The 23,022-nt window shown below is 56.8% G+C and overlaps 1 protein-coding gene across 7 annotated transcripts in view; it reads right to left on the bottom strand.

Annotated features, from left to right (window-relative positions):
* The window catches only part of ARHGEF10L (Rho guanine nucleotide exchange factor 10 like), a 160,344-nt gene that overhangs the window by 107,466 nt on the left and 29,856 nt on the right, over nt 1-23,022 (bottom strand). For 6 of the 7 annotated variants that reach the window (XR_014144693.1, XM_081817586.1, XM_081817583.1 and 3 more), the window contains exon 2: nt 262-341. Coding sequence is in view for 6 of the 7 variants with exons in the window: in XM_081817586.1 (XP_081673712.1) it covers nt 262-298 (37 nt within the window). In the remaining variant the exon portion in view is untranslated. Of the gene's footprint in view, nt 1-261; nt 342-433; nt 493-23,022 lie in introns of those variants that run through there. The other variant, XM_081817584.1, reaches the window with a different exon arrangement.

Genomic DNA, 23,022 nt, shown 5'->3' with positions numbered 1-23,022 from the left:
CTCTCTCTCTCTCTCTGTATCTCTGTGTCTCAAATGAATAAATAAAAAAATCTTTAAAAAAAAAAGAAAAAAGGTTTAAAATCTCCAGGGGATTTAGGTAAAGGATCACCCCTGGTCTGGAGCCTGCTCTGTGAGAAGGAGAGCTAAGCACCAGCAGAGCAGGATTCACACCCAGGGTCAGCCTGCTCCAAAGCTAGTGCCCTCCACCAGCCCCGTGGCCCGTTCAGAGGAGGGACGAATAGGAAGCCTGGGGTACGGTACCTATGGCAGCCTGTGGAGGAGGGGTGGAGGAAGCCATCAGACAAGGTCCAGCTCAAACCAGCACTGTCCCAGCCGCTCACCTGTAAAAAAAAAAAAAAAAGGCCAGAAATCTAATTAGATGCGGTTCAAGGGCAAAGTTTCAACAAGCAGAGAGGGGTCATTGGCTCAAGACCTGTGCTCTCCAGCCCACCAGCTCTCCCACTCCTTCCCCAGCAGCTCTCGGAGCACAGGAAGGAGCCAGAAAGGGCCCAGCCCCCACCCCACCATAAATCATTAACCCAGAAAACCAGCCACGGCAGCGCTGTAACCACATCTTCCCAGAAAACTCGTACCACCACAGACCTTCCTTTTGCTCAGTGCCCAGCGACCCCGGGCACCCTAGTGGGGCCCACTAGACAAGCCCCTTCCTCCCATCTGGCTTGCAGGGGAAATCCAGCCCCAGAGGTCAGGATCATGCTCCGGCCCCTGTGTTCCAGAGGCTGGATCATGCCTGAACTATCATGGACGTGGCCGGACACTTCCTCGTCCTGGCCCCCCAGTGACCACAGCTCCCTGGAGTCCGGCTCCTCACACCAGCCCCGCCTGCAGCCCCGCTGAAGACCATTCACTCTCTGTCTCTCCCCGTCCTGCCCCACAGGGTTGGCCAACTGGCGAGGGGCCACTGGCCTTAGCACATGGGTGTATAGGAAGTAAAGGGATACAGAGAGGCAGATGGCCAGAGGGAGGGGCAGAATCCCAAAAGCTTGGAGCTGGGAGCACAGTTATCCCTGGCCTCAAAGTGGGGGCTGTACTGGGCTTCCCAGGGCCTGCGGCCAACCTCGCCAGAAGTCCAAGTGGTGAGGGAAAGGGCTCTCCCCACTCTGCCCTGGCACCTCTGATCCTGAGCTAGGAGCTGTCCTTCTAGACCTTTCTGTGGAGGGGAGAATCAGTCCTGGAGGGAAAGCACGAGCCGTCCAGTCCAATCAGCCCCTGCCACAAACTGGCTGGTGCCAGTTCTCCTCTCCGATCCTAAAGCCTTTATTTTTCTTAACTAGCTTCCTAAATAAACATAGAAAGCACTTAAATGGCAATTAAGTAATAACAGCAAACATTCCCATAATGCCTTCTATGTCTCAGATGCTATTCGCAGCACTTTACAAATATTAACAGCTATTAATCCAAACTATGAGAAAATGAGGCCCAGAGTGGTTAAGTAAGTTGCCCAAGATCACACATCTACTAAGGGGCAGAGCCGGGGTTTGAACCCAGGCCGTGGGCCCCCAAGGCTGCGCTCATTAGGTAACCATACTCCAGGGCCTCTCAAAACCCAGACGACATAAGGGTGCACAGTCCACCCCAATCCCCCGAAGCGACTGCCTTCACTAGGTCCTTGGGAGTCCTGAACGTTCCATGAGTGAGCCTGCTTATCCCCGTATCTGTGTACGTGTCTTGTTTCACACGGCAGGGGGCCGGGGGGGGGGCGGGGGGGTGATCCCTGCACTTGCTATGTTATACCTTCTTTTTTTTAAAGCTTAAGAACCTTGGTGATCATTTCACACCAGGACATAGACATCAGCCTCATTCTTCTGAACGGCCGTGCACTGTGGGGATTTTTTTTTTTTTTTTTTTTTGGATATACCATAACTGATGTAATCTCTACCACTGGACACTGAGGGGTTCCCGGGGTTTGGGCGTTATGAACAACGCAGCGACTGACGTCCTCCATACACAGGGCCTTAAGCAAATGGATACAAGAGCCTGTAGGGCATGTGCCTAGAAGTGGACCGGCCGGGTCAAAGAGGAGAATTGCAGTTCTCATTTCGGTTGAACGCAAATTACTTTCCACTAAGTAGGTGGCTGTGCCTCATAGCATCGCTCTCAAAACTGTCAAGACTAAAATTTTATCTTCAGCAGAGGGCTTCGGGAAACAAACTAAAATGGCTGCAAATTCCCTTGCGAGTCGAAAGATCCGACAACAGCCATACAGCCCTCCTCATACAGGGTCCTTCTCCCTGGGGCTCATTCGGAACCACTTAGGAAGGAGCAGGGAGACTGAGGCCCATTTTACAGGAGGGAAAAGGGAGGCACCTAGCCCCAGCCCGTATGCAAACTGCTGCTCAGATACAGTTTTTTTTTTAAGATCTTATTTATTTGACAGAGAGAGACACAGCGAGAGAGAGCACACAAGCCGGGGGGGGGGGCGGTGGGAGAGGGAGAAGCAGGCTCCCCCCCTGATGCGGGGCCCAATCCCAGGACCCTGGGATCATGACCTGAGCGGAACGCAGACGCCTAAGGACTGAGCCACCCAGGTGCCCCTACAATTTTTTGATGATGCAGAAACCCAGGATCCTTTCCCTCCAGGCCAGAAAGCTGTCCTCCCCTTTTTCCTCACCCTTTAGGGTTGATTCCTGCCCCCTGATCCAAGCCCAGGGCTTTCCCCAGGAAGGAAGAGAGACACCAGCATTTATGCAGCCCAAAGCTTTATCTGCCCTATGGTATTTACAGATGAGGAAACCAAGGCACAGAGAAGGAGGGATCTGCCTGAGGTCACAGAGGCAAGGGAACAGATGCCAACATGAGGATTCAGTGGGGGCCTTGGCCCCAAACCCTCCTCTCCCTCCTCTAACCACACTGCCTCTCTGGACTTTGGGGCTAGAATCTGGGGGTGTCTGCTACAGGCTACCCTGGGGCAGTGAGGTCCCCAGGCAAGGACACGGACCCACAAGCCCCATGCACACCCACAGCCCTGTGGCCACCATCTGTACACACGTGCCCCTAGCCTCAGAAGGATGCAGGTGAGGGAGCAGGGGTCTCTCAGGACAACCATCACCACCACCACAGATCCTCATGGCACAACACTTAGGAAAAAGTTCAGGATACCTGACAGCACCTGGGTCCCCCCACTCAGGAGCTATGACACCTTGGATGAGTTACTTAGCCTCCATCTCTGGGCCTCAGTTTACTCATCTGCAAAACGGGGACTAAAATGTAGATACCTCGGGCACCAGGGTGGCTCAGTCAATTAAACATCCAACTTTTGATTTTGATTTTGGCTCAGGTCATGATCTTAGGGTTGTGAGAAAGAACCTCACGTCGGGCTCTGCACTGGACATGGAATCTGCTTAGATTCTCTCTCTCCCTCTCTCTCTGCCCCACCTCTCTCTCTCTCTCCCTAAAATAAAATAAAATAAATAAAAAGTAGCACCTCACCAGGTTATTAAGACAATTAAGAGTAAATACATGTAAAGCTCTTGGAAGGGTCCCCGGGTCACACTGGTATATGGCTGTCATTCACACTCATAACACAGGCTGTGGTGAGCACAGCTCCACCCTGGGAGCTGGGGACTCAGTTTGGAGTCTCATCTCCACTAGCAGGTGAACTGAGCCTCATGAGTGTACAAAGGGGGTCTCACTACCTGCCCCATGGGGCTCCCAGCAGCATACCTGGGGCCAACCACACACCGCCAGGAGGCTCAGTCAGCGCCAAGATGCCCACCCTTGAAGCTGTAAGCACCAAAATGGGAGACAGCAATCGGGACCCTGTGCCTGGATTCCATACCCCAGGAGTGGAAGCGCCCCCGCGGGAGGTTCACAGGCGGACTTCACACTATGGGGAACTGGGGAAAGCACCTGGGGCAGCCGGATCCGCCTGCAGGCTGGGCTCTGTCTCTCCTCTCGGTGCAACCACAGGCCTGTCCTCAGCCTCTCACAGCCTTGGGCTTCCCCTCTGTAAAATGGGCATGACAGATCCCGTGCAGACTATTTCCCAGGCTGCTACAAGCAAGGAGCCAGGTCATGGGAGTGACCATGCTTAAGCTAACAGGTGGAGTCACTTGGCTATTTCCTATTTTTTTTTTTTTTTAAGTCTTCCTTGAGCTACACATGGTCTGGGAGCTCTCAAGGTGGGAGCCTGAGTCAGAAAAAAGGTGTTGTGATGTCCCTGAAATGAGCCTCTCTCTCTGAAAAGGGCTCCAGAACCTTCCTGCCAGGACAGTCTCTGGCAAAAGAGGCCGTCCGGCTGGTGGCCAACAGAGTACAGAAGCGGTTCGGATTATGCTTGAAGAGTGCACAGAGGAAAAGGCCCTGAAGGAAACCCACGCAGACAGCAATAGTGTTGGGCTCAGGTGAGCATTACAAGAAGGGACAACAAAAATAACCGTTCCCATTATTTTAAAAAGAACATTAAGGCAAAAACATCACAGCAGGTCAGAACCAGGAAGCCCTTATGCTGAACACGGCTCTGTTCTGGCTTTTCAGGTGTGGAAGCCGAGCCTCGGAGGGAAGGGGCCACAACTCACCCTCTGCAGAGGCAGAGACCTTAGGGCAGCAGGTAAAGGGTGACATCTGTTGCTAGATCTGGGCTGCGCTTGGGCAGCAGGGTCATAGAGGACTTTTTTCTCGCGGGGGGCCAGCTCTTTGAAAACAACTGCCAAGACCGGACGGGCAGGCAGACCCCCTGAACAGTGCTCTTTCCGGCTACACTGGGCAGAACAGCTAGTGGGAGGCTGTACTTTTCGGCCACATTCAGGCAGGGCAAGATACAGAGGAGCCAGGGAAGAAGCCCCAGCTCCCGGGCTGCAGGGTGGGCCCCAGCGGGGTAAGCTCAGTGACCCAGACCACCCAGCTTGCTCAGAGCAGCCAGCAATGAGCACTTCCCTCCACTCCCTGCAGCCCTGCTCACCAGAGCAGGTGTCTTCCCGGCTCTAATTTAATCCAAGAGCTTATCAGTTCCTCCTCCCTCTAGAGTTCAAGGTCCATCCAGCCCAGAGGCCCAGTCGGAAACCCTCCGCCAGCCTGCACCTGCCTCTCCTCCCTAGCTCACCCCACTCTGAGCCATCTCCCACCCCCTATAAACTGAGTGGCCCCACCCCTCTTTCCTGGATGGGACCTGGAGAAATACCCCTGGAGGGCTCCTGAAAGTCAGGGAGGCTGACGAGGAGGGCTGGCCTCTGAAGAGAGAGGCCCATGGGGGAGGGGCGGAGAGGGGAGGGTGGGCAGGGGTCCAGACAGGCAGAAATTCAGTCCCAGAAACTGGGGAAGCAGCAGGTGTTGGCCTATCCAAGTCAGGCAGCCTTGCTATAGGAAAGGTTGGAGACAAGTAAGAAATAGGTTCTGGCCCAGGCACCCACCTCAAGCCTGGTCTCAGAGGCACCATGTGCGCCTCCTGGAAGCCAGGAGGAATGTGTGGGACAGGAGAGCAAGAGCCGGTGCTTGGGCTGGTCAGGACCAGGGCTCCTCCGAGCAACTGGGCCTCCCAGAGGTTTCTGTGGCTTTTGGCCTTTTGTCAGACAGACCCTTGGCTGACCGGCCTCCGACTCCCTGCTGCCACAGTGACCATTCCACAACACATACACCCTCAGACCCTTCCTTGTCGCCTTCAGAAGGAAGCCTAGGACCCAAGCAAGGCCCTCAATGACTCGCCCCTGCCCCTCTCCACTGCCCTCTCTCGGGGCTCAGCTGCTCCCAGGCCCCTGCCTGACTGGGAACTCCGCTCCAGCCTTCATGAAGGCCCTTGAGGCCCATGACCTTGCCAACTGTTTTATATTCCTGGGCCTTTTGCTCAGGCTGTTTATTCCTTCCGGGTAGAACTCCCGCTCACAACCAGCAAGTAAACTCCTACTTAACCTTCAAAACCCAGACCCAGTTTCTCCTCTCCAGACCCATTTCATGAAGTGGTTCCCAAAGCTGGCTGTGAAGCTTAAAAAAAAAAAAAAAAATACATGTGTTCCAAGCCCACAACTCTGACAGCTCAGGGATGCAGCCAGGGAAAGTCTATTTTCAAAGGGCACAGTGATTCTGGGACACGTGCAGCCCCTATTATAACAGCACACCCCCCCCCCCAGTGGATTATGACTTCTTTCCATCTCCGTGCCTAGAGCACCAGCCCACACGCAGGACAACAGCCGCTGAACGGCACTGAGCTAAGCCCAGAGGCTGAGAACCTTCACCAGCCTGGGACCTACTTGCTGTGGAACCCATAAGGCCGGCGTGTCCCCAGGCCTCGGGCAGCTGTGGGTGCGGGCTTCCTGCCGGATGGAAAGAGGCACACGTCCAGAGCCCAGAGCCCGGGTGAGAGACGTGTGAGATGGCAGGAAGCTATCCCCCCTCGGGGCCTCCTGTCCTCAACTGTCCTGTGCAAGTGTAAATGAAATGACATCTGACCCCCACTGGTGGGGTCTCAATACAGGCTAGTTCCCTGCCCGGAGTTCCTGCTGCTCTTTGAGGACAGTCGTCCCATTCTGCAGACTGCCCCACTAAGTCCAGCCCGACGGCCCACCAGACTGCCGGCCCTGTCCTTTGTGACCCTCACCACCCTTGAGGTCGTGAAATGATCGTCTTCAAAATGACAGCTGACATCCCCTGATGCCACTCCACGGCCTGGCACCAAGCATGCTGAACAGTTTCATCAAATCAAATGTTAATTTAATTCCTCTAATGGATGAGGCGGAGTCTGAGGGATGTTCCCAAGGCCACGCAGCTCCTGAGCGGGGAGTCCCTGGGCTGTGAGCTGGGAAAGCCAGGGCAGGACCGCCGGGGCTAGTTCTAAACAGGATCCCCAGTGCAGAGCATGCACCGGGTAACACGCCGGGTAACAAGTGGTGGGTGAGTGCATGGGTGAGTGGGGGGAGCGACTTCCTTGCCCCTCCCCAGCCTCCAAACGCCAGAGGGACCAGGAGGCCAGCTCCCCACCCACTAGATGCCAGGCCACTTAATGGGCTTCCCTAGCGGGAAGGGGGAGGAGGGCGCTAAGAGGAGCATCCTCCAGGCTATGGGCAGGGGTGAGGCTTGGTCAAAGGCTGAAGCCTCAGACAATGGAGGCTCTGTCCGAGCCCAGAGGAGGCGTCCCCACCCCCTAACCTTCTTCCCCCATTGACTTCCTAGGCGTGCCCCTGGTCAATGATCCCCAGGCAGGACAGGTGGGGCGCAGCCCCCGGGAGGAGGCCTCTGGGCAGAAGCGCCCACCCACTTGGCACCCCTGGGTGGGGGGGATCTCTGGGGGCTGTTGCCTGGGAAACCAGAGCCGGCCTGGAGAAGCTGCCAGACCACGCATATAAACAGGGCTGCCCCAGACGGGTCCCCAGGCCCCTCCCTCCTCAGCATGAACTGCTCTGTCTGCATAACCCAGCCCAGGCAAGAGGCTCCAGGCTGAAGGGCCGGGGGCAAAGCCTCCTACTACTGGCTGAACTGTCCTGCCCTCACCCCTGGAGGGTCCTAGACCCTCAGCCACGTCCTGGGCGGTCCATGTGATGGGGCCCCACGGCCCACAGTCTGGAGGCCAGAAGGGGGCAGCACCGACTTTGTGCCACCTCTTTACCCTTCCGAGCCTCAGTTTCCCCAGAAGCCCCCCTCTCAGGCAACTTAGCGCCAGCGTGGCTCCGGCCCGCTCATTCTAGCAACAGGGCATTTCCATGCTGGAACCAAACCTGAGAGGTGGGCTTCCTTCCCTCCCTTTCAAACATGGGAAGCTGAGGCTCAGACTGGCAAAGGGTTTGCCTTGAGTCCCCAGAAGCACAAGGCGGGAGCAGGAAAGGAAGGTGTGTCTGGGCAGAGCTGATGCAGGCGAAGGAAGGAATGTGCAGGCTGCAGGAAAAGCCCAGGCAGGGGCAGAGAGTCCAGAAGAGCCAGGCCTTCCAGGCAAGGGCACCTCCCCAGGAAGGCAACTAAGCCTGCAGGTGAAAGCAGGGGTGGGGGGAGCAGGCAAGAGGCACATCCCAGCCACCCACCCCCAGCACGCAGGTGACGCCAAGGGCAGAGGCCGGGACTGCCAGGGTGGCTCCCAGCCATTCTGCAAGCTGACCTAAAGCCTCGAGGAGAGGGGGGCTGAGCCCTGACTGCTTCACCCTCAGACGCCCAGGTATCAGGTGGCTGCCCCAGGAGCACCCAAAGTCCCTGAGTGGCCTTCAGGCTCAGTGAGACCAGGGGGACTTAAAACCCCGGGGGCACCCGCTTCTCTGGGATTCCAAGTCCCCCTCCCTCACCTCCAGGGGATCAGACTCACCTGTAGCAGCTTGCACAGTGAGGACGCTTGCCCATCCTTGCCCCCACTCAATTTCACTGCGCGCCTACTGTCCGCAGAGCCCCAGCTCAGCCCGGGGACAAAGGACCCAAGGAGAGGCCCAAGTTCCTGTCCTCAGGCAGCAAGCGACAGGAGGTCTGTAGGTGTACCTGCCCAGCAGGACACTCCAGGAGCACGAAGTACGGGTGGCCTCGCCTGCTTTGCTGACCGGGAGCCCAGTGGACTCTGGGCCTGTGTTTCTTTCCAGATCACAGCCCAGGGCAGGGTTTCTGGGGTCAAACCGTATTCCAATCCTGGCTCCACTACTTGCTAGAACATGCTTAGCTGTGTCTGCACTAGGGAGAGGGAGGTATCTCGGGTTAGGAGGAGGGATGAATAAGGTAAGGCACGCTGCCTGGCATGGGCGGGAACTCACCAGAAGGCACGGCTCATTCCCGCACGATAGGCAGCAGCAAGGAGACTCAGGACTGTCTCCCCAGAGGTCGCCGATGGAAGCTGACCTACCACCACGGCCCCCTCCACACCCGGCAGCCGTGGCTCTCGGCCCTCACCCTCCCACAGGGCTCCAGGGGCTGGAGCTGAGGGAGGCACCCCAGCTCCCACTGTACCCAGCAAGCATCCCCTCTCTGTGGGGGCTGCACGCTTCCCCCTCCGCAGGCCGCGTGGACTGGCTTCCACAAGCAGAGAATTCGGGGTTCGGTCAGGGAGATGGCCTCACATCACTGGACTCCAGCATTGCCCCATACGGGCCATGTGCCTCCTACTTCCCACCCCAGGGGCTCAGAGACCCATGTCTCTTCAGCCCGTGGGCCTTCAGATGGGGAAACGCCGGCACCACCCCTCTTAGACGCGCGGACTCCACTTACACAACAGGAAGGACCCTGGACTCTGAGCTGATGCCAGGGGGAACCTGGGGGTTGGCGGAGGGGGGAGGATGTGAGGAGGGGGGTGTCTTTCTGGGAAGAAGGTGAGGCGGCCAAGAGACACCTCGGCTCCTCTCTTCCGATCATTCCTGGCCAACATAAAGATGGCGCATGACCACTCTTCTTAAGGATCAAATACCCAAAAACCTCACCAATCCCACGTGGGCTCAAGCCACCACCAGATTCCCCTGCTCCCCTTGCATGAACATTGCCTGCACCCCTTTTCCAGGATCCCCCCATTCTCTGCTGAACTATCTAGGTCGGGGGGGGTGTCCGCCCCCACTGCTCCAAGATGCCAAAGCCAATGAACGTGCCTGGGCCCCATCTCTCCCTTCCTGCAACCCTCTGTCTGCTCCCCTACCTCTGGGAGGGCACCCACCCCACCCCCTTTCCTCCCGCAGGACCAGGGGGCCACTCCTGGGCTCAGGACTCTGACCCGACTTGAAAATGCCTTCCAGGGTGCATCCTCGCCTGTTTCGCGGTTTTGGACACCCTCTCTGCAGTGACACCTCCGGCCTGACCTTCCCTTGAACTCCATCCAGGCTTCTCCCCACATGCCTCCTCGGCATGTCCGCTCCATGGTCGGCCGGGCATCCCAAGTCAACGTCCACACCAACCCCTGGCCACTCCCCGACTCCTCCCAGCCTCCCAGCTCACCTGATGGCCGCGCCAGCCTGCCAGGGGCTGGGGCTCAAGCCTCCGCCTCACCTTGACTGCCCCTCTCTCTCACCCCCACGTCCCATCCCTCAGCAAGCCTTGTTGGCTCTACCTTTTAAACCCGTCCAGACTCTGACCCCTTCTCGCCACCTCCCCTGCTGCCACCCTGGGCCAAACCATCATTCCTCTCATCTGGACCATTAAAATAGCCCCTGACTGGTCTCCTGTTTCCACTTTCACCCCCCACCCCACGTACTTTGTTCTCCACACAGCAGCCCAGTTATGCCTCTGCTCAAACCCTCCAGTGCTTTCCTACCTCAGAGTAGAAGCCAGGGTCCTCACTTTGGCCTATAAGGCTCTACACGGTGTAGCCCCCCATGACCTCCCAGACTGCAGATCCTACCTCTCCCCACATAGCTTACTCTACTCCAGTCACAACGACTATGGTGCAGCTCCTCAAACACCCACACACGCCCCTACCTCAGGGCCTTTGCACCTGCTGTTCCTCTGCCTGGAAAGCTCTTCCCCCAGACATACGCATGGATGGCTCCATCACCTGCTTCGGAGCTCCGCTCAAAGACAGGCCTTCCCCATCTGTCCTCTTTGAAACAGTACACACACATCCCCATCACGCCGCTGCCCTGTCTTCCTAGCATTTAATGCCTCTGGACATCTGGACGTTTCCGTTGTTTCTTTCAGCTTCCTCCTGCTAGAATGTGTACTCGACAAAGGCAGGAGCCTGAGCATTTTGCTCACTAATCTCTCCACAGCCCTGGGGCGGTGCTGGTACACAGCACACCTCAACACACACCTGCCAAATGAGTGAAGGGATCCCTGGTCCCACGCCGGCCCCGGGCTCAGTCCCACCCCCACCACCAGGGGCAGGGAGAAGGTGGCCAAGGCCCATGGGGTCCCCACTCCTGGGGCTGTGCCTCTTCCTCTCGGAAATCAGCCTGTGGCCAGGACAGCTCTTCCCAGGAGAGCTTCACAAACAGATCCACTGCCAAGTTGGGCAAGAGGCGGTTCCCCAAAACCAGTGTGGGAAGAGGTCTGGGGCCAACGCCAGGGTGTGATCAGAGAGGGGTGGGGCAGAGCTGGAGGAAGGACTTGGACTATTTTTAAAAACTCACTCCCAAAAAGACCACGTTCCTGTTCTGATGAGTCAGAAGCATGTGGCCCAGAGAGGGGACAGGACCCCGGGGCCCCAAGGGCCGCCCCCCTCAGCCCCTCTGGTGGGCAGGTGCACACACGGGCCTTCCCCGCGCAGGCAGGTGAGCGACCCGGGCATGCACTCAGCTTTCCAAGGAAGGGCAGGCAGCTTCCAGCTGTGGCCTCAGAGGGCGAGGCCCAGCACTGCTGCGCAGGCCGGCAGGCCACGGGGAGTGGAGGAGGCCTGCCTTCCAAAGCCCACTAGGGTCCAGTCTGGCTCCAGTCCCTGTCTTCAGGCCCAAGCTCTGCCTGTCTCAGGGAGGGCGCCGTCTGTTTTGTGCCACAAGAGAGGTCTGGGCATAAAAGAACCTTTGCAAACTCAGAGCTAAAAATACTCAGCCCACCCAAGGCAGGGCGAGCTGGCCAGGCAGCGTCCGAGGCCCTCCTGAAACACAAGCCCTGCACGCGTCCCAGGGGACCCAGAGGCCTGCGCCACATGGCCCAGCATAGCTCTGGCTGAGCTCTCAAAGCAACCAACCCTTCAGTCCCAACCCTCCCCCGCCCTGTGGCAATGCGCCACCTTCCCCAAGCAAGATGCGCCTCTTGCAGCTGCTCTCTCTTCTCCCCACCTGCGAGGGGGCGTCGGAAATCCGTGTCTTCCTGCCAGCCCCACGAGGGGGCGGGCCATCCCACGAGGGGTGGGATCAGCCCCATTTTACAGATGAGGAAACTGAGGCTTAAAGATGTAGAGCAATTTGTCTGAAGTCCAGAAGCTCCATGATTGGACCCAAGGTGCGTCCAGGTCTTTTTCCCCAGGGGCAGGCTGCTTCTCCCTCCGTAGGCCAGGGGTCCAGCCCATCCCCTTGTATTTAATGGCACACCTGGGAGAAGGCACTGCCTGGGGCTGTGGGAAGGCAGCAGAGAGGCTGGACTGGGCGTGGGGGGGGGGGCGGTGGCAGGGAGACTGGGGGGTGGTGTCAACCACAAAACGGCTTTGCCCTGAATCCTGCTGTCCTGGGGTGGAGTTGGACCCGGGACGCGGACCCAAACAGGGAGCTGGTTCCAAGCACGAGTCCTCCTTCATTACCAACTTGAACAAGATCCAAACCGGGGCTCACCAACGCAATAACGGGGCTCTTTGGAACAGGTAACTCCGATGCAGCCCCCAGTCTGGCCCTACAAAGAATTCCCAAACTCCCTCCTCACGCTGCTCCTGACCCTTGGCACTGGAACCACGCGGGGCACCCTGAGCGGTGAGCCCACCCCTGCCTCCATCCTGCTCCCAGAGAGGGGCCACCTGCCCGGTGGGAAATGGGGGGCCCCGCGGTACTCAGGGCTGCCCCTGCTCTAAAGCAGTCTCTGGCCCTGTGGTGGCGGGTGGGGGTCCTCAGGTGCCCCCTTGTGTCACCATCGTGCCCCAGGTATCGTTTTGAGGAGCGTGACCTCTGGGATCAAATCTGGTTGGGTCCCGACTCTCCGCTTCCTCGCTGTGACAGTAAGATTGATTCCACTGCTCTGGTCCCTGGCCCCCTCTTCTGAAGGAGAACCACAAGAATCCCCTCCCCATAGGGGACTGTTATAAGGATTAAATGAGATAATGGTGCCCACAAAGTGCCTCACTGAGAGGCTGGAACACAATAGGTGCTCAAGAAATGTTTGTTGAGTGAATTAATGCACAACGACCTCCTTCAACCTGGACAGCAGACCTGGCCAACAAGGGTGGTGCCCCAGGTAGAGCTGAGGTCAGCGAAAGCAAGGCTCGGGGCGGGGAGTGGGGGGCAGCTTCTCCTGCAGTGTCGACTGAGCAGCAACCCCCCTGAGGGCAAAGGCGCCCAGTGACGTGCTCCGGGACAGCCCGCAGCCTGCCTGACCCTGAGGCTGACACTCAGCTATAGAAGCTCCCCCCAAAGCCTCCCCCGACCTCCCGCTGCTTTTCAAGTGAAGATTCTAGGAACTGGGGTCAAAGTCAAAAGGGGAAGATCCCCAAACCAGACAGCAATGCGAAGTTCCCTCAGTTGGTGCGAAACACGGAAAAAACCGGAAGTCAGTGCGTGCTGCCAGGGAGACATTCCAATTCCCTGAATTTGTGCAGTCACGCAGAGGCGGGGCCCCGGAACAGGCTGCAGAGAGACCCTTTACACACAGCACCCAGGCCGGAGTTCAGCTCTGGGGAGAGCTGCAACTATCAGGTGCCTCCATTCACTCGCTCAATCTCAAATACATTCTGCTAAATTCAGGGACGACAGTCCGCCTCCAGGCCATAAACTTAAAGTGACCCCCAGCACGCCCAGGGCTGTCCCTCAGCACGGTGTCAGGAGTATCCTCAAGTGACCTACGGAAAGAGAGCAGGCCTGGGAAAATGGGACCCAGGGCTCTGCAGCTCGAACACCAAGCAGGTGCTCATTGCTGGCCAGAGGGGCAGGTGCCCGCAGGGATAGCTGGTCACTCCTCGCCAAGACTGAGCCTTTGCCAGGCTCATCCAAGGCCTGTCCGAGGGGCCCGGGTGTTGGTCAGAAGACAAGGACACCATCTCCTTCCAAATCAGGGTGCACACCAGGAAGTGACTGATGGAGGTCACACATCTACACGTGTACCATCTATGTTAGAACCAAGTTCTCCGGGCCCCGCTCCTTGCTCTGGAAGTCTTGAAGATCAACAGCATTCAAGGGCACGGGGGTGGGGGGCCAGAAAAGCCAGCCTTCACCTCTCTGGATCCCTCTGCCATCCAAAAACACCCCTTAATCACTCCACAAATATTTACTGAGCATTCTGTGTGCCGGGCAGCATGGAAAGTTCTGGAGATTTGCTGATGGGCAAGACCGGCTTGGTTCCTGCCCTCCTGAAGGCCACAGTCCTGCAAGGAGGCATGGACCACACTACACAGATCCACACATCACTACAAACCAGGATACTATGAGGTGAGGGGGAACAGCAGGGCTCAACAGAAAATTCACTGGACAGCTGCCCATTCTGACTCTCCTCTCCCAAGGCCGACGCTGGTCCCGTGTACTCCAGGTGGTCATCTAATGACCTGCCTGACATCATAACCACACAGAGCCGGGCACCCCAAGACCTGGCAAGGACCGGGTCGCTTGTGCCAGGGGCCCTGCCTCCGGGTGGCCAGGGCCAGGGCACCCAGCTGCTCCGTCCACCAAGGAAGGGCCTTCCCACCTTTCAACGGATGCGTGCACTTTGTGCCAAACCAGATCATTTGTGCATCCAAGGAATACAGGATGTTGTGGGCTCTTTTTTCCTCTTTTGCTTTTTTTTGTGGGGGCGGCGGTATTAGATTTCAAAATTTCCATCCCACCTGGAATCAGGCGGTTCATCCGACTGATCCATCTAAGGCAGCCGTTCTCAACGGGGGGTGATTTTCTCCCCCCCGGGGAGTTCTGGCCACAACTGGGACATTCTGGTTGTCGCAGCTCAGCAGGGGAGGGGGGATGCTACTGGCACTGGGTGGGTAGAGGCCAGGGCGCTGCTGGACCTCCTCCACGGCACAGGGCAGCCCCCCAACACAGAATTACCTGGCTCAGGGTCAACAGTGCCAAGGCGGAAGCTCCCAGTCTCAGGGCACCTGGTCAAGTCCTTTGAGGATCTAGGGCAGATACTGGCCTGTTAATGCACCGTCATGAGTCACAGGGACACAAAGACCAGAGTTGTTGCCACCGGTTTCCATGGCAGATAAGACCAGGCTACAAGTCTAAAGAAATTGCTATGGTTACCGGCCTGTGGCTCTTACCCCCAGGCTGTGGGGGCAGAGACCACAACCTGCTTCTCTCTCTTTTTTTTTTTTTTAAAGATTTTTATTTATTTATTGAGAGAGATAGTGATAGAGCATGAGAGGGGGGAGAGTCAGAGGGAGAAGTAGACTCCCCGCTGAGCAGGGAGCCCGATGCGGGACTCGATCCCGGGACTCCAGGATCATGACCTGAGCCGAAGGCAGTCGCCCAACCAACTGAGCCACCCAGGCGCCCCACAACCTGCTTCTCTGTGCATCTCCACCACCTGGCCCAGCCTCTGGAACGTAGAAGGTGGGGCCAGAGGGAGAGGCGGAGGGACAGGACAGACTGTGACCTCTCTGAGCACGGACCACACCGGATGTTTCTCCTGCCCTGGGCACCCAGCACCTTTGTCGGCACCGAGCAGCTGTCTTTCTGTTAATAAATCAACAACCAGCCTGTGTGCTCTCAGAGGCCAGGGGCTGTGCCCCACTCCCCGATGTGTCCCCAAGCCCAGTCTAGCGCATGGCTCAACCCTCAACAGAGGTTCTGTGGGGGAGGTCTGGGGGGCTTCAGGAACACCTGAGAGGGGCCTAAATGTAGATGGGGGTGGGGGGCCTATCCATCGATTAATGCTCCTCAATGAACAAAAGCATGGGACATATGGCAATGAGCGCGTCTGAGTGGGAGAGAGGGAGGGAAGAAGGTAGTAAGGGGACCTCCAGCAGGAGTCAAGGGATTACTCCTCTCTCCCCAGCGACCAGGCCCAGGCGTTCCTTCATCCATGAACAGCAATATCGAACGGGTGGAGTCCAGGGCCCAGGCACTGGGCACAGACAAAAGGCGACAGCTCCTTGGGTTGTCCAATGCCACCAAGGAGTGCCAAGATCAGCATCTTAATACACCCCATTTACGAACCGCTGGCTAAGGGCCCAGAGCTAGCCCAAGCCCTTTACTCCTCTCATTACTTCATCTTTACAGCAACCCCCTGAGAGAGGCACTATGATCATCCTCATTTACAGATCGGGAAACAGAGAGATGGTAAGAAAGTTGCCCAAGGTCACATGGGCAGTCGATGGGAGGGCTGGGCTCCGAACCCAGGCCAGCTGGCGATGGGGCTGTGCCTTGGAGCTCCTTCACTCCTCGGCCGCCAGCCAGCTGCCAGTCAGCTGGGCTCCTGGGCTGCCTGGCAAAACCCCCAGGTGAGCAGACAGGACCGCAGGGAGCCCTGGGAGCCCATGGGAGAGGGCCCCTGTGGGGCAGCACCTTGGGAGGAGAACTGGGGGGCTAGCAGACTAAGTGCTCTGACCCAGGGCCCCCAGAGAGGGTTCCAGCTGCACTGCCCCCCAAGAGAGCCCCAGCAAGCAGCCCCCTCTGTCCAGGTCCCAGCCCTGGGCTCCTGGAGCAACCTGATGCAAATGCGTTAAGTCCACCGGGCATTCTTGTCTGAATCCACCTGGGGGCTGAGGGGAGCGACATGTTCCTATGAACATCCGAGTTCACCCAGATCAATCCGGCTACCACCCTAGAGAAGGCACCCAGGCAGGGGCAGCCTAAGTTCCAGGCCCCACTGCGCCGACCAGGGTGGGCATGTGGCTGAGATGACCATGACATCAGTCCAGTTCTGGAAGGACCCTGAGGGCTGGCAGCATCGAATCCCCTCCTAACCTGGCTCCTTGAAAGAGAGCCCACCGGTCCGAGCAGGAGCTCATGCCCGGGATTACCCACAGGGCCCTGCAGCATTAACCCACTATTGTTTCTGCATCAAGCATTCTGTATTTTCCCACACTCCATCACTCTCAAGAGAGGGGTCTTTGAGAGGGTGAAATGCAACCTGTCAGCCAGCACAAGAATTCCTTCCTGAGGACCCTGACAAGTGGGTGACTCAGAGCACGGACTTTGAAATCTGGCAGCCCGGACTCCAAATCCTGACCCAACATGAGCGGCTGGAGCAGATGTGTGACTTGACCTCCCTACACCTCAGTTTATCCATCTGCAAACTGGATGTGATGTCACTGCTGAGACCCAGTTAAGTAATACACTCATTCATTCATTCAACCCACATTCATGAAGCACCACCACGAGCCCAGAGCTGTTCCAGGTGTTTGGGATACATCAGCGGACAAATAGGGAGAAGGCCCCCTACCCTGACGGGGCTCACTGAGCCTAGCACTGTGCCTGGAACAGACTGGGTATTCCATATGCACCTGCCCCTACCCTGAGCCTCCATCACCGTCCCCCAACACACTCTCACATTTGGGTCCTCCCTTGTCCCACATTACGAGGGTCTAAAACCTGCCCTCACTCTGTCCTCTGGAGTCGCTCAGAACAAGGTTCCTTCCTCCTACAGAGGACACCCTCCTGTGAGAGCTGTCCCTCCCTTCCCACATCAATCACACCCCTGCTAGGATGTGTTCTAGACGCCAGTGTTCAGCTTACTAGTTCAACCAACACCTCTTGGGTGCCCACCATGTGCCAGGGATGGACTGCCCTAGGATATCACCCGGGGTTGCATTTCCTTCTTGCAGAGTTTGGGGCACACGTGGGAACAAGGCAGCCTCAGCTGACAACCAGGGACACTGGCTCATGTCAGCAATGTACACAGAAAATCAACACTGTCTCTAGAAATAGCCTCCCTGCTTTCCTGCTGGTGAGCATGAAATCAACCTGGCAGTAATTCACCCGAAATCCCAGCCTCTGCCCTCATTCACTACCACTTCTTAGTTCCCATTCAAACTCCGAGCGCTGCGTGGTGATTCACATGTCGTTTCGGGAGATTTCCGATGCTTCAAGGTACAGATCCAGGTCCCCACGTGAGTCCCCCACTCAATCTTGAGGCCGGTGGCTGAGTCTGTTCACTGCTCTGCCTGAAATGTCTAGCACCATAGCCTGGCCTCTAACAGGCCTTAGTAAGTGCTGGTTGGATTGAATTGAGTAAGAAAACGGAGGCTCAGAGAGGCAAAGTGACTTGCCCAAGGTCACACAGCCAGGTCTGTGCAGCTCTGATGCCTTCCCTCGGCCTCCCTTTCAACTTTCCCCACATTTGGGTCCATGCAGCCTGGCAGCTATTAACAGAGCTCTGCTGGGACAGCCTCCCCAGGGCAAAGTCACAGGCCTTCCAGGCCCCAAGAAAGGACAGCTAAGAGAGCCACATGGGACCTTATTAGGGGAAAGTAAAAAAAAGAAAACAAAAAGTCTCCTGGCAGAGGAAGGGCCAATCCAGTGAATCATGTGACACAGAATATTCTGTTCATAGCTGGCTCCAGGGCAGGCCAAAGAGGCCAGGGAGCCCGACAGCCCCAGGGACCTGCCCCAGGCAGCTAAGGATGCAGCATCAGGATCAGGTGGGCCTTGGGCTGGGCGTCAGCCTGGTCCTGCCACCAACTCCCACTGACATGGAGCCAGTCACCTCCTCTCCCAGGGTTCTGATTTTCCCTGGCTGTGGAAACAGCCAAGGGCCACACTGGGGCTGCCTCCACCTACAGGGCTGGGTGGGGGTAAGAGGAGAAAGCCAACATCTCCTTCTCTCCCCCACCAGCCTTAGCCCCCACATTGCACCCCCCAACACTGTGGAGCTGATGCCCCTTTCTGCCCCATCTGCCGCTGCCCGCAGAACCATCCCCATGCTATTCCTGGCTCCTGGCATCATGGGGGAGGCAGCCTCCGCTCACCCTGCAGGCCTGCTGGCCCCCGTCAGGCTCAGAGATTCTGTGTGAGGGCCTTACTGAGCACCTACTATGTGCTAGCGGCTTGAGAAATACCATCTCCCGTCATCCTCACAATGGCCCTATGAAGTAGGAGTTATAATTCCCATCTTTCAGAGGGAGCCTCTGACCGAGGCAGGCAAAGGCACCTGCCCAAGATCACACAGCTAGTAAGACACAGGATTCGAATCCAGATTCTGAAGTCCCAAATCTGTGTTCTCATTCTTGCTCGTGTGACAGCTCCAGGAGGACAGAAACTGTGGCGGGGCCCTGGGTGTCCCCCCAGGGCCTCATACACAGTCTTCAAGGGAAGGCTTGTTTGGTTGGCTGGGAGGAAACTCGCAAACCCCAGCCCAGGCCCCAGCAGAGCCTCACATGCTGTGAGCAGAGAGAGCTCCCTGTGTGCCCACTGTACCACTGCCCTCAGGTGTCCCAGGCTTGGTCCTGCCTGCCAGGGACCCCAAACCACCTGTCCCCACTTCGCAAAAAGGGAATCTGAGGCCCGGGTTCAGAGGAGCCAGAGGGCAACCCTCAGCACCTGTGATACGCCAGCATCCTGGCGTGGTCCTAACAGCGGGAAGGAGACCACTTGGGGGAGAAACCAGGGGTGGGGGGAAGCATGGGCTTTGCAGCCAGACCCTCCCAGTTCCAACCCCAGGCCCATCCCATTAGCTGCGTAAAGCTGAGCAGGCCTCCTGCCTGCTCTGTGCCTCAGTTTCCTCCTCACTGTAAAACAGGGCAGCCCCTGACCACTGGACAGTAATGGCAATGAAAGACCGTCACCTGGCTTAGAGCAGGTGCCCTTTCTTCCCCTGGAGGGTGCCCACTTGTCCTGGCCATCAACTGGGGTAGGAGACTCAGAACCTGGCAGTCCCCCAAGCAGCCAGCCCCCCAGCTCTACATTCAGACCTAGATTTGTACGGTTAATATTTACCTGCTTGAGACCCAAATCTCCCAGTGCCTCAGCATGACCGAGTCACTCAGCCCTGAGAATTCAAACGAAGCAGGAACATGAGGTGGGAGGGCACACTGCTGAGCCTCTGACAGGGATCAGAAAGCCCGAGCTCTCTGGGGCACCCAGATCCAGCCTGGCTGTGGGAGGACAGTCCCTGCCCCCCAGCACCCCTGCAGACCAAGTGCTCTGCCCCACAGCGCCCTACGCAGAAGACCCAGAGCCCCAGTCATAGGACGATCCCAGAAACCAAGGAAGCCACGTGAAGGGGAAGGCCAGGGCCAAGAGAGGTGGCCCAAGAGACATGAGACTGACCCCCCGAATCTGTGGGCTGTGGAGGTCGCTGTCCACACCACCCTCATCAAATGGAGATTTCGCTCTACCTGTCTAGACCCAGGTTTTCTGATTTCAGTAATAAGCCCAACGCAGAGAACAGGCTATCAGACTCAGTGCTCTAGCCAGCAGCCCTGTGGGGCGTCAATCCCCATTTCACAGATGAGAAACCTGAGCTCAGAGCCTGAGTCAGCTTGCCAAGATCTCTGCAGTTAGTCAGAGGTGGAGGTGGGATTCCAACCAGGTCTTCGGGCTGCAAGAAGAATAAAGATCCAGCCACCCAGGCCACCCAGCATGACTGCCCCCAGAGCCCCACATCTCAGCTCATGCTCATCGGAGGCTCCCTGCGCACCAGGCACTGTTCTAAGTGCTGTACATGTGACAACTCTCCGAATCAGTCCAAGAACCGCAGGACGGAGAGGCTGTTCTATCCCCATTGGACAGGTTGGGCAACTGAGCTGAAACACAGGGACACGCAGGACACCCAGAGAATAAGAGGCAGAAGTGGGGATCAGAACCAGAAGCCAAGGCTCTTAGCTGCATCTACTCATACTCCCACCCCCCCACATTACGCTGTCCCCTCACCACTCCCCCTAACAGAGGCAGAGCCGTGAGCTGCAGGAGAAACCTACTGTTGGAAAGCCGCCATGGGCTCACCAAGCACAGCACAATGGCTCTGACCTTCACAAGGAAGCCCCTGAAGGCTGAGGAGGCCAAGGAAGGGTGAGAGCTGGGAAGGCCCCTCAGTCCCCCTCCCCATTCCCCCCCACCCAGCAGCGGGAGCCCACATGAGGGTGTCATTCCCCTGCCTGCACTCTGTCTGGAGCCCCACGGCCACAAGCTCCTCAGCACGGTGCACAAGGCCATCCTCACCTCCTCACTGCCCAACGACGAATGTTTGCTGAGTATCTACTGCGGACCAGGCCTCACGGAGAAACAAACACGGAAAACAAGAGACAGCCTGAGCTCCAGGAGCAGAAGAGACTCCCCTGCCTGCCCCAGCCACCATGACCTGCCTTCCCAAGTGCAAGAGCCTTCCTTGTCCTGGAAGCTGTGCCCCACCTCATCTGCCTAGGACACTCCCATCTTCGTTTGGAGCCTTAACACAAACCAACTTTGGGGAAATGTTTCATGGAGCCCACTGAGAGAGCTGGCCACTTGCCCTTCTAAGCACATAACACTGGGTTGGAATCATTTGCTTTGTTTTCTGACTTCCCCACAAGACTGTGAGTTCCTTGAGGGCAGAAATAATGTCTTTCATTTTGGTCCCTCCAGTACCCAGCACAGTACTCAGCACATGGTAGAGATTCAAGAGATTTTGAATGGATGGATCAATGGATGGATGAGTGGGTGGGTGGATCGGTGGGTTAATGGGTAGATGGGTAAATGGGCAAGTTAATGAGTGGATGGTGGATGATGGATGGATGGGTGGGTATGGATGGGTGGATGATGAATAAATGGGTGGGTGGATGGGACGTGGATGATGGATGAATGGGTGGGTGAATGGATGGGTGGAAGGTAGATGAATGGGTGGGTGGATGGATGAATGGGTGGGTAGATGGACAGACATATGATAGATGGGTAGGTGGATGGATGGGTGGGTGGATAATGGATGGATGACTGGGTGGGTGGATGAATGGATAATGGATAAATGGGTGGGTGGATGGATGGGTGGGGGCGGTAAATGGGTGGATGAGTAGATGGGTGGATGGATAAATAAATGAATGAGTAAGTGGTGAACAAATGACAGGCATCCATAAGTAGTGACCAGAGGCCACTTCAATCTGGAAATTACTGAAGTTCAGCTACCTAGGAATCCCAGCTTTGCCCCAGGTATTTAGTCCAACCCAACCATTTTCTAGACATGTTTCCCCAACCTGGCCAACCATCCCCATGTAATCACTGTGTATCTCCTTCACCAGGTTGCAGAAGAGGAGACATAATGTCCAAGACTGCATCTAGCCTAACAATTATGTCCTCAACGCCCTCCCCTGGGCTGGGCCATGGCAAGCCTTGACACATGCTTGTTGAATGAATGACAAACAAATGCACCAAAGACCTAGGGAGTTTTTAAACATAGAGATTTCTGGGTCCCAGCTGAGATCTACCTGGTTCCAAGAATCTCTAAGGACGACTCAAGAATTCGTATTTTGTTTAAAAGCATCCTGGCAATTCCAGTAACCAGCCAGGCTTGGGGAACACTAGCTTATGGGGAAGAGAGGTCACCAGCAACTGAAGGCTGTGACCACAGATGAGGGCATCTCCAAACAGGGCCAGACAGAGCCATCACCAACCCCAGCGGGCCATTCTCCTAAGCACTGTTTGGTTCAAAGAGAGTCTAGCACCATTTTAGCATTTTTCAAAGTGTGGCCCTTAAACTACTGACTTGAGAACCACTTAAATGAGGCTTTTTAAAAATGTAGATTTGGGGGCTCCTGGGTGGTGCAGTCAGTTGAGCATCTGACTCTTGGTTTCGGCTCAGGTTGTGATCTCAGGGTCGTGAGATCGAGCCCCCGTCAGACTCCCATGCTCAGCATGGAGTCTGCTTGAGATTCTCTCTCTCCCTCTCCCTCTGCCCCTCCCACCATGCTCAAGTGCACATGCTCTCTCTCTTTCTCTCTCAAATAAATAACTAAATCTTTATTTTTAAACAAATGTAGATTTTAAGGTCTGACCCCAATCTACGAATTTAGAGTCTCTTGGGGTGAGGCCCAAGAATCTGTATTCTTAGCAGGCTGTCTAGGCAAGCCTGCAGTACACAAATGTATGAGAATCACTGGTTCATGGGCTCCCCAGGGTGCTAAGATCACCTAATGCGCACCTCCATGCACACCTCACCTTCCGAGAAAGGCCGTCTTCAGTGACACCAAGAAACCCAGCAAACTACAGGAAGAGACCAAAGGTACCAAACATGCCCATTCCTCAGCATGTCAGCCTTAATAGGAACCAACACTAAGCCCAGCCTCTCATCCCACAGATGAGGAAACCGAGGCCCACAGAGGGCTGTGTCTTGACCAAGGTCATAAAAGAGTGAGTGCCAGAGCCAGGATAGAAGCCAGGTGGCCGTGTCCCAGGCTCACTCCATGGCCCCAGGCTGCTCTGGTCTGCATAGGGGGCTCTGCTCCTCCCTGGCGTCCTCCCTACCTGCTCCCAGGTGAGCCAGGGTCCCTGGGAAGAGCCTTCAGCAGGGCACAGGCTGCCAGCCCAGGACATCTCAGCCTGTTGTGCTGCCCCAGGAAGACCTGGTAGCTCCAATCATGGAAGCCTCCTGCTGCCTTGACCACCAACAGTGATGAGGTAACTCATGCTGGGGAATGGAATGAGC

This window comes from Leptonychotes weddellii, chromosome 4 (genome assembly GCF_054177405.1).
Source record: "Leptonychotes weddellii isolate Sample4059 chromosome 4, ASM5417740v2, whole genome shotgun sequence".
NCBI classification, from domain to species: domain Eukaryota; kingdom Metazoa; phylum Chordata; class Mammalia; order Carnivora; family Phocidae; genus Leptonychotes; species Leptonychotes weddellii.
The sequence above is the reverse complement of the archived record's forward strand: the minus strand, read 5'-3'. Positions and strand labels throughout refer to the sequence as shown.